Genomic DNA, 11,871 nt, shown 5'->3' on the forward strand with positions numbered 1-11,871 from the left:
GATGGGGGGGTGGTGGTTGGAAGGTGGGTACAGGGCCAGCCTCTTGGCACCCCCAGCACTTGAGGCCAGGGTGCCCAGCTTCTGCGGCTACTTGGCACAGGGCTTTGTGGTTTGGGGACCTGTACCTTGGAAGTCCCGTCTCCTATGTGGTAGGTTCCAGAACCTTGCATGCGTCTGTGGGTGTGGGAGAGGCCTGAAAATCTCTCTGCACTTCCCCCACATTTAATGCAATTAAACATGCATGAATTTTTTTAAATACCATCCTTGTAGAGAAGGGGAACAAAAAGAAGCAAATATAGAAAAATATGGGAAATCTATTGAAAATGTGTTCATTTCTCCAGTACCCCAGTATTCAAAGAGACTCACCAGGTGGAAAATGAGCTGGAATTTTTATGAGGGCAAAGTCAGAGGGAGGGCCAAGGGGGACAAGACAGTGGGGACAAGGATGGTCCCTGGCCCAACCTCCTTTTTCCGCCCCCTGGGCCCTCGGGACCTCTACTGGCCAGCCACATGTCTCGGCCAGGCTCCTGCGGAGCCAGTTTGTAGGTGGTCAGCTGAGTTCCGTGGAGCCTCTAGAGGAGAGCAGCTCCATGCCCCGCCCCCCGCCCCCACTGCTGCCCCGATTTCTCAGGAGGGGTTGTCCTTGGCCAGGAAAGAGCTGGCTGTGGCGCATGACTCCTCTTGGGGCCCCGGGCTGGGCAGGGCACGCCTCCAGGTGCAACAGAGCAGGCTTCGCAGCTCGGAGGAGACGCTGCTGCTGAAGGAGGCGTAGATCCAGGGGTTGGTACAGCTGTTGAGGCTGGCCAGCAGCATGAGCAACACGAAGGGCGGCCCTGTGTGGGGCGGGAATCAGGGCTGGGGCTGAGGGGCCCTCGAGGTCAGTGCACCTAGGCTCGGAGGCCGAGCTGTCTGGGTTGGGGGGGTGGAGAGGGGTGAAGGTGCATGTGCACCAAGATTGGGCGGCCCCCTGCAGCCCCAGCCACCGCCACGCACCTTCCCGTGGTGCCTCCGGGTCCCACGCGGCCCACAGCTGCACAAGGAAGAAGGGCGCCCAGCACAGCACGTACACTATAACGATCACCAGAGTCATCCTCACAGTCTTGGCCACGGCCGCCGACACCCGGGCTCCCTCGGCAGGGCCGCCCGGCCGGCACTCTCGGTGGGGCCCGCCGGCCCTTGGCGCCGGCCCCGGCCCCAGGCTGGCATGAATCTCCCGGAAGATGAGCACCTGACAGGCAGCGATACCCAGGGCAGGCGCCACAAACACCATCAGGGCGATCCAGGTGACATAGGCGCGGAGGCCCCAGGGCTCGGCAAAGTGGGCCCAGCAGTCGAGGACCCCGCTGCCATCCACGTCACGCTGGGCAAAGATGAAGAGCTGGGGCAGGCTGAGGAGCAGCGAGAAGGCCCAGGCCAGCAGCACTGGCCGGTTCCAGTGAGTGCCACCCCCATGGCGGTGTGCCAACATGGGGCGGCAGATGGCACGGTGGCGGTCCAGCGTCATGGCCAGGATCATGTAGGAGGAGGCATACATGCCCACCATCTGCAGGTACTTGACTGCCCGGCACAGGGCATCAGGCCCACGGAAGCGGTCGGTGGCATCCCAGGCCAGCTGGGGCAGCACTTGGAACAGAGCTACGGCCAGGTCGGCCAGGCACAGGTGGCCGATGAAGACGTGCATGGGTGCCCAGCGGCCCCGCCGGCCCCGCCGCACCAGGGCCCCCAAAACCAGGCCGTTGCTCAGGGCCACGGCCACAAAGACGGTGGAGAGCAGTGCCAGCTCTGCCTGGGCTAGCAGCGGGTCCCGGGCAGTCCACAGCTCCCCTTCGCTGCCATTGCCTGCTGTGGTAGGTTGAGAGAGGTGCCGGGGCACAGCTGGGCAGAAGTGGGGACAGAGGGCCAAGTCAGTGAGTCTATTCTGCCCGGGCACTGGGCCGCTGTCACCCTGGGCCCTCTGTTTCCCTCCAGCCTCCTCTTTCCTGGCTCCTGGCCTTCCAGCACAACACACATCGTCCAACCCGCCCCCCCTGCCCCCTGCCCGTCTCAAACCGCATGTGGTGGGGAGGAAAGGGCAGCCTCAGGCCCCGGTGAACCAGAGGGCTGGCTCTTTCCAGTGAGGGAGGCGGGCTGAATGGGGGGCGCCCAGGGACAGGAAGCTTACCTGAGGTGGTGGATGCCAAGAACATAGCGGGGCAGGCAGGAGTCCTGAGTGCCTGGGGGAGACAAGGTTGTGAGCTCAGCCTCCCACCCAAGGGGCCAGCCGTGCTGCCCAGAGTCTCTGGATAGGGGTCCTTAGAGCCTTGGCCGGGGTGGTGGGGTGGGGGTCTCGCCTGTGCGCGCGACTCTGTGTGTGTGTCTGTGAGACTGTGTGTGTGACTCGTGTGTGTGTGTGTGAGAAAGACTGTGTGTGTGTGTGACTGTGTGTGTGTGTGTGACTGTGTGTATGTGTGTGTGTGTTCATTCCCATGGCCGGGCCCTGGGGGGTATGTCTTAGTTTAATCGACGTTGGTAAAGTCTGGCCACTGAGGCAGACACGGACCTTGGCGCCCAGGACTGGACAGGGGAAGATGGTGCCAGGGGTCGTCAGACAGACGGACGAACCCAGCCTAAGACCCACCCATGAGAAGTGAGGCAGACATACAGACGCCCCCACCCCCCACCCTGACAGAGGCCCAGAGAGGGAACCGTTGGAGGGCTGGGGTCAGGGTGCGAGGGCTGCTATGTCCCCCTTACCTGGCTGGACTCCCAGGCTCCTGGGCAGCTGGGCGGCAGCAGGCGTAAAGGTGGCCCCAGAGCTCAGATCGGCTTTCCATGGGCAGCCCCGCCCCAGCTAGTCCTCTGGGAGTGACCAGCTCAGGAGGGGACTTCCTCCCCGCCTCCACGAGCCTCCCTGCCTCTGGTACAGGGAAGTAGGCTCCTGGCCTTCTCTGCTTCCCTTCCCGGCCTGCCCGAGCCATCCCAGGTCCGTCCCTGGGGCCCCAGGCTGCCCCTGAGAAGACCCGAGCCCTCCTGAGCTGGGCCTGGCTACCCCCTAACGCTCCCCACACATACCACCTTATGACAATGTCGGGTCTGCGGAGCTCTGGGCCATCCCCGAGTTCACAGTGTCTTATTTTCAAAGTGGGGCAGCTGTGACCAGAGATGCACTGGCTCAGCACCACACAGCTTTCTCCTGGCAAAGCCTGACTCCCCTTCACCGGGACAGGCTCTTCTGGCCCCTCTCCGGGCCTGGGCGAAGCGCCCGAGGCCCTGACTAGGCAGAGGGAGGGCTTGTCCCCAGCCAGTCAAGGCCCCTCCCGTCCTCAATTAGGCCTCCCGGAGATGAGGGCCAGAGATGAGGTCCTGCCAGCTCCCTCCCCTGAGGTTCTGTGGGAGCCTGGACACCCCATCCCCCCTCGCAGTTACCTGTCCGTCTCTGTACCCCACATCCCGTCTCCCCCTCCATGTGCTTCCTCAGCCTCCAGGACCCCCTCCCCTCCAGTCTATTGTTTCCTCCCCTCGCCAACACTCTCTTGCCACCGGCCCAGCCTCCCTCAGTCCAGGCCGGCCCAGCCCAGCCCCAGGTCATGGCCTGTGCACTGCACAGAGCCTGGCTCCAGGCTGACGTTGGCCCTGTCTTCCTGTTTGTCCGTCTTCCCTGTTGATCTGCGAGGTTACGAGACCAAAACGGCCTCTCCCAGAACAGGCCCGGGTACAGCCCAGGTCAGGCCTCCTCCTCCTAGCCGGACTCTGGCAGCACCAGTAGGGGGACATTAGGACAGGGGTCTATCCGACCTTATGCACCACACATAGCACACAGCATGCACACGTACACATCACACATAGCACACACCATATGCCACACACACCACACACACCCCCACACACCCACACACACCCCCACACACCCACATACACCACACACACCACACAGTGTAAACAATACACAGCACACATCCATACAGCATGCACACACACACACCACACACACACACACACACCACACAAACCACACCCACACACATCCACACCACATACCCACACCACGCACCCACACCATACACCCACACACAGTACACAACACACACATCACACAGCAGCACACGCCCACACACAGCACACACCACACAAACCACACACCCACACCACACACCCACACACAGCATACCATACTTGCATCATGTTCAGTATTCATACAGCACACAGTACACACACACACTGCTTGTACACATGCTCTGCCTCACACCCCTGCAGTACACATGGGTATTTGTAATGGTTTTTCCTATTTGGAAGTCAGTTATAGAATACCAGCGCCACACGTCTGAATACATCAGCCACAGCTCCTGACAACAAGAGCGTCCTCACTTTCTGCCTGTAACCACATGAGTGTTATTAACCCACAAGCATAGAAACAACTTTTCAGCTGCCATCTAGATCAAATAAAAAGGTAGAAAGCAGAGTTTCCAGGTAAGTTTATAGAACAGATTTTTCAAAGGAAAACTGTAAGCCACTGGGAAAAATTCACATCACATCACACTGACTCAATGGACATGAGTTTGAGCAAACCCCAGGAGAGAGTGGAGGGTAGAGGAGCCTGGCATGTTGCAGTCCTCAGGGTCACAAAGTTGGACACGACTTAGTGACTGAAACAACACCACCACCCAGTATGTCTTTCTTCTTGCCTTGTGTCCCCATGTGCCTCACAGGACCCCAGTCCCCAGGACTCCCCCATCGGCCTGGGAACCTGAGATACCTGCTTTGCCACTCCCCCACTGTGTGACTCTGGAAGGCTGTGACCAGCTCTCTGTGACTCAGCTTGCCCCTCTGTAAAATGGGAATCCAGTGACTGAAAGTTGAGCCCTGGCTCTAGGATGGGCAGAGACCTGAGCTGGCTGGTGATGAAGTGCCAACCCCATCACCTCCTTATGGGGTTCTCTGCCCAGACCCAAACGGGGCCCGGCAGGGCTGGATTCCAGCAGCGAGCTGGCACAGGGCCGGGGACCATCTTTGCTCCCCGTGTTCCTTGTTTCCTGTTGTTGAGAGTCCAGGGAAAGTCACAGGGAAGGCCCCTCCCTGCAGCTTTCTCTGGGTTCCAAGAAGCAAAGGGAGGGATTTGTGTCTACACCAAAGCCAGGGTGTAAAGGGAAGCAAGTGCTGGGGACCTCTGGAAGGGACAGAGAGACCCCAAGGCCAGTGGCTGTGCCTGGAGAGAGACTCTGGCTTCCCCTGGCCCCTGAGAACACCCCCCACCACAGAACCCCGGTGCACGTGCAGGTGCTGTGCCCCTTGAGAGCCTGGGCCGAGTCCTGCTGCCTGCAGCAGAGACCTATGAGAGAGAGATGCCCCAGGAGGCCCCTGCCCCAGCCACCAAGAAAGACTTAGCCATGGAGCTATGCTGATTAGCCTCAGGTGGCCTCAGGCATGGGGCAGAGCTGAGTAGACACCCTCCCCACTCCCTCAAGCCCCTTCCCCAGCACAGCCCCCTCTGCCCTGCCCAGGACTGCACTTGCAGATAGGTTCTATGTGTGGCCAAGGAGTGTGCCCTGAGCTCCCCTGGCCCAGTGTCTGAGCAGAAGGCTAAAGAAGGCCGTCCCCCAGGTACTGGGTGCCAGGGTGGAGGTCGGGGGAGCAGGACCCAGATCCTCCCTGGGGAGTGCAGTCCTGTGCCAAGTGGTGTGCAGGCAGGCAACAGGTGATGGTGGTTGTTTTTCAGTCCTTCACTCGTGTTCAACTCTTTGTGACCCCATGGACTGCAGCACGCCAGGCCTCCCTGTCCATCACCAATTCCCGGAGCCTACTCAAACTCATGTCCATCGAGTCAGTGATGCCATCCAACCATCCAACCATTTCATCTTCTGTCCTCCCTGTCTCCTCCTGCCTTCAATCTTTCCCAGCATCAGGCTCTTTTCCGATGAGTTGACTCTTTGCATCAGGTGGCCAAAGTATTGGAGCTTCAGTATCAGTCCTTCCAATGAATATTCAGAACTGATTTCCTTTAGGATTGACTGATTGGATTGCCTTGCAATCCAGGGGACTAGCAAGAGTCTTCCCCAACACCACAGTTCAGAAGCATCCATTCTTCGGTGCTCAGCTTTTTTTATGGTCCAACTCTCACTTCCATATGTGACAATTGGAAAAACCATAGCTTTGGCTAGATGCACCTTTGCTGGTAAAGTGATGTCTCTGTTTTTTAATATGCTGTCTAGGTTGGTCATAGCTTTTCTTCCAAGGTGCAAGCGTCTTTTCATTTCATGGCTGCAGTCACCATCTGCAGTGATTTTGGAGCCCAGCAGGAATGGAGACAAAAGGCATTTCTCAGGCCTTTGGGAAGACCCTGGAAGGCTATTTTAGGCATGAGCAAGAAAGAGGAGCCAGCCCAGGACACAAGAAAAGAGTGACAAAAAGCCTGGAGAAAAACCAGGGGAGCAGGGTTTCCCAAGGTTGGGAGGGGAGACAGGTACTGTGAGGGAAGGAAAGACAGGAGCCAAGCCGAGGGGAGGCCATACCTCGGGTCAACTGGAAAAAATGTACACCTGAAAAGTGAAGTATGTTTTATTTAGCAGACTTTCAGAGGACTGCATCCCGGGGGACCAGCCTCTCGGAAAGCTCTGAGGGACGGTCCCCAACAGGTAAGGGAGGAGCCAGGATGTATGGGAGTTTTTGCAACTAAAATCAGGTCATGGGAACATCCAAAGATTAGCATTGGCTAAAGAAAGCTAGACAACTCAAGTGACTGCATCAAGTACTTTTCTGTGTGTGGAAGATGCAGGGGTGCAGGTGACATTCTTTGTCCACACCAGACATGGAGAGAGGGCCCGTAACTGGGCATCCCTCCAGGGGCAGGCGTTGCAACCTGCAGCTCCTGCCTGCCGTGGGAGGAATGCGTGATGTCCCAGCGAGTGAACTGATATGACAGGGACAAAGCAGGGCCTGGAGGCAGGCTGCGGACACAGATGCCCTGAATCCAAACATGCGCATGTGCTTTTGGGCAAGTGTGTGCTGGGACAATGGAAAGACAGGGTGACCACTCGCCTGAGGTCTGAATGAAAGTGAACAGGGGTTTTGAAAGTGAGACAAGCCCTGTACATTGGGGGAGGCCGGGCAATGGAATTTGATGGCTTAGGAGCCCTGTAGGCTCTGAGCTCTCTCCGGGTCCTGGATGAATTTTCAAACATTAAGTCATGAAGGCTTCCCTGGTGGCTCAGGGGTAAAGAATCCACCTGCCCATGAAGGAGACATGTGTTCCATCCCTGATCTGGGAAGATCCCACATGCCTCAGAGCACTTAAGACTGTGCACCATAACTAGTGATCCCATGTTCTAGAACCCATGCTCTGCAACAAGAGAAGCCACCACGATGAGAAGCCTGTACACCCCAACTAGAGAAAAGCCCGTGCAGCAATGAAGACCCAGCACAGCCATAAATACATAAATAAATGCATAGTTTTTAAAAATTCATTAAATAATCATTTCAGTCTCACCTCTGCTGGTGGGATTTTAGTTCCCTGACTAGGGATTGAACCTTCACCCTCGACACTGAAATCACTGAGTCCTACCCACTTGATGGCCAGGGAATTCCCCAGGGATGACTCTGTAAAATCAGCTCTATTGAGGGATGATTAGCATACAGTAAAATTCACGGCTTGTTTCACAAGATCTGACACAATACAGTCGTGTAAGTGAAAGTGAAAGTTGCTCATTCGCGTCTGACTCTTTGCAACCCCATGAACACGTCCATGGAATTCTCCAGGCCAGAATACTGGAGTGGGTATCCTTTCCCTTCTCCAGGGGATCTTCCCAACTTAGGGATCAAACCCAGGTCTCCCATATTGTGGGCAGATTCTTTACCAGCTGAGCCATAAGGGAAGTCCAATACAGTCATGTAAGCACTGTTACAATTATGATACAGAACTGTTGCATCACTGCAGAAAGCTTCCTCATGACTCTTTGTGGTCTCCTTCCCCTACCCAGAGCCTGGCATTTTCCTATCCCTATAACTGTGTCTTCCCTAGAACTGTCTACACATAGAATCCAAGCATGTGCAATATTTCAAGTCTGGCTTTTCTCACTCAACAAGATGCCTTTGAGTTCATCTCTATGGCTGTTTGTATCAGGACTTTGTTCGTTCTTCTTGCTAAGAAGCATTCTGTTGTCCAGATGGACCCCAGGCAGCTTCTTCCATTAGCGGTGGATGGACAGGTAGGTCGCTTCCGGTTCGGGGCTTTCATGAATGAGGTGACTCTGAGCCCCTGAGTGCCAGCATTTCCAGGCTTTAGCTTCTCTAGCCGGTGCCTTGGCCCTGGGACCGCCAGCCCCTGTGATAAGTAGGTTTCATTCCATAAGAAACCAGCAGGTTGTTCTCCACATGCCTCGGATAGCTTTGCATTCCCACAAGCACAGTTCCATTTGCTCTGCATCTTCACCAGCCCTTGCTATGATTGGTCTGTCATTTTTCTTGAGCCTCTTTCAATTTTCACCATTTCAGTAGTATTTTCTTCAGGTTTTATTTTGCATTTCCTTTTGACTGATGATGGTGAGAATCTTTTCATATACTTACTTGCCAGTTGTCTATATTCTTTGGTGAGGAATATACAATATACAATTCTTTGGTCCAATCTCTGGCACTTTTTAAAAATTTTCTCTCTCATTTTTTTTCCGTTTTGTGTGTATTTTGGTTACAAGTCCTCCAGCAGAAAGGCTTTGCAAATAGTTTCTCCCACCCTGTGGCAAATGGTTTTCTAAGTTTGACAAAGTTTAATTTTATATATTTTTTTCTATTATGGTTTGTGTTTTTTTGTGTCCTCTCCAAAAAGTCTTTGAGTAATTCACTGTTGCAGAGATATTCTCCTATGATTTCTTCTAGGTGTATATTTCTAGCTCCTACAGTTAGCTCTACGATTCATTTCAAGCTAAATCTTGTGCATAGTATGAGGTAAAAGTCTGGGTTCCTTATTTTCTGTGTGTTTTCTGTGCTAGAAGCAGTGGTTCAGAAGACTGTTCTTTTTGTCTTGAATTATCTTGCACCTTCCCTGAAAATTGATCGTATGTGTGTAGGTCTTATTTTTTCTGGGCTTGCAATTCTGTTCCTTTGATTTCTATGCCTACTCTTATGCCTTATACCAAGGCTGGCTACACTGCTTATTTTTTAGAAAAAAAATATGTATGTCTTTGTTTACTGTGTGGCTGTGCTGGGTTTTGGTTGCTGCTTGGGCTTTTTTCTAGTTGCAGAGAACGGGGGCTACTTTCCAATTGCTGTGCATAGTCTTCTCATTGTGGTCATTTCTCTAGTTGGGTAGCATGGGCTCTAGGGTGTGAGGGCTTCAGTAGTTGCAGGTCCCGGTCTCTAGACCACAGGCTCAATAGATACGGCAGAGGTGTTTAGATGCTCCTAGACAAGCATGATGCTCTTGGACCAGGGATCAAACGCACGTCTCCTGCACTGGCAGACACTCTACCACTGAGCCACTAGGGAAACCCAAGGCTACGCTATCTTGATTACTCTAGAGTGATAGTAATTTATTTTTTTGGATCATGCCAAACAGCTTGTGGGGACCTTACTTCCCTGATAAAGGATCGAACCCATGCCCTCTGTGGTGAAAGCTGAGTCCTAACCCATGGACTGCCAGAAAATTCCCTATTGTAAGTCTTCAAATCAGATAGCATAAATCTTGTAAATTTGTTCTTTCTCAAAATCCTTTTGGCTAGTCTAGGTAATTTGCATTTCCATGTAAATTTTAAAATCAGCTTGTCTGTTTCTACCAAAAAATAAAAAAAGCTTGCCAGGATTTTAATTGCTATTACATTGAATCTGTAGATAAATCTGGGGAGAATTGGCATCGTAACAGTAACAAGTCTTTCAACCCAAGAATGTGGTGTTTCTTTCCATTTATTTAAGTTTCTTTAATTTCTCTCAGCAATATTTTGTCGTTTTTGATATACAGGTTTTACACATATGTTAAGTTATCCCTAAGTGTTCACATTTTTGATGCTATTGTAAATGGTAGTTTTAAACTTCAATTTCTGATTGCTGTTAGTTTATAAAAATACTAACAATTTTTGGATATTGACTGTTTATCCTGCAACTTTGCTAAACACTTATTGGTTCTACTGGTTTTTGCAGATTTCTTAGAATTTTTTCTTACATAGGCAATCATATTCTTTCTGAATCAAGACACTCTTACTCTTTTTTTTTTTCTGATCTGTCTGCCTTTTATTCCTTTTTTGTGCCTTACTGCACTTGCTAGGACCTCCAGTGCAGCAAAGGGTGAAAGTGATAAGAGCAGACAGCCTTGCCTTGTTCCTGATCATAAGGGAAAAGCAATCTGTCACCATTAAATATGACAGTAACTGTGGGTTTTTCATAGACACCCTTTATCAGGCTGAGGCAGTTTTCCTCTATTCCTAGTTTACTGAAAGCTTTTATTGTGAGTGGGTGTGAAATTTTATCAAATGTTTTCTTGCAGCTACTTGATTTTCTTTTTTTAATTGTTGCCTTGTTAATATGGTCAATTACACTGACTGATTTTCAGCTATTGAAGCAAACTGGAACCTTATTTGGTCATGATGTGTTATCTTTTTACATATTGCTGACACGATTTGCTAAATTGTAAAAAAAAAAAAAAAAAAAAAATTGCACTTCACAGCTTGTAAGATCTTAGTTCCCTGACCAGGGATTGAACCTAGGACCTTGGCAATGAGAGCATGAGTCCTAACCACTGGAACGCCAGGGAATTCCCTGAGTTGCTAAAATTTTGATTAGTACTTTTACATCATGTGTGTTCATGAGCGATACTGCTCTGTAGTTTACTGTTCATGTAATGTTTTCAGTTTTGGTATAAAGATAATGCTTACCTTGTAAACTGAGTTAGGAAGTGTTCCCTCCTCTTCTATTTTCTGAAAGAGTTTGTGTTGAGTTGGTATTATTTCTTCCATAACATTTAGTACAATTTGCCAGGGAACCCATACAAGCTTGGAGTTTTCTTTGTGAGAATGTTTTTTTGCTACAAACTCAACTCCTCTAATGACTATAGGGTTAGTCAGGTTATTTATTTCTTCTTTAATGAAATTTGATAGTTTGTATATTTCACAGAATCCCTCCATTTCATCTAATTATTGCCATATGTTTTTTACAACATTCTGTCAATATCCTTTTAATATTTGTAAGATCTGCATTGATGGCCCCTCCTTCATTTTTGATATTGGTAATTTATATCTTGTCTCCATTTTTCCTGATCAGACTGGCTACAGGTTTATCAATTTCATTAATCTTTTCAAAGATCAGCTTTTGGTTTCATATATTTGCTATATTATTTTTCTGTTTTCTAGTTTACTGATTTCTGATCTTTATTATTTTCTCCCTTCTACCTAATTTTTATTTAATTTACTCTCGTTGCTAGAGGGAATGCTGCCCAATTCATCAATTGCCTAATAAAGCCAATTAGATCTTCAAAGTCACTTTCTGAATTTTTTTAACAGTATGCACATAGATCAATGAAACAAAATTAAAAACCTAAGACTATATCTATATGAAATGTTATATATAATTTATATACATACAATTATTATAAAGATAGTATTATAAATCAGTTGGGAAAATATGAATTATTGAATGAAGGATATTGGGGAAACTGGAAAGTGAGTTGGAAAAAAAATTTATTTGGGTCACTACCTCACACTTTATAGCAGAAGAAATTCCAGATAGAGGAAAGGTTGGAATGTGACAGCAAGTAGATCAAATGAGTCAATCCTACCGGAAATCAATCCAGAATATTCACTGGAAGGACTGATGCTGAAGCTGAAACTCCAATACTTTGCCCACCTGATGTGAAGAGCCGACTCATTAGAAAAGACCCTGATGCTGGGAAAAATTGAAGGCAGGAGGAGAAGCAGGCTA

General features: G+C 50.5%; 1 protein-coding gene across 1 annotated transcript; it reads right to left on the reverse strand.

The window, feature by feature from the left end:
- Positions 1–429: 429 nt before the first annotated feature.
- On the reverse strand, positions 430–2,805 carry AVPR2 (arginine vasopressin receptor 2). Its single transcript, XM_061137136.1, has 4 exons — positions 2,734–2,805; positions 2,162–2,213; positions 994–1,875; positions 430–833 (listed from the first exon to the last, which is right to left on the reverse strand). Exons 2-4 carry the CDS (start codon positions 2,184–2,186, stop codon positions 628–630), a joined length of 1,113 nt encoding a protein of 370 aa, XP_060993119.1. The 5' UTR covers positions 2,187–2,213; positions 2,734–2,805; the 3' UTR covers positions 430–627.
- Between the last annotated feature and the right edge of the window lie 9,066 nt (positions 2,806–11,871).

The sequence above is a fragment of the Dama dama genome, chromosome X, assembly GCF_033118175.1.
Source record: "Dama dama isolate Ldn47 chromosome X, ASM3311817v1, whole genome shotgun sequence".
NCBI classification, from domain to species: Eukaryota; Metazoa; Chordata; class Mammalia; order Artiodactyla; family Cervidae; genus Dama; species Dama dama.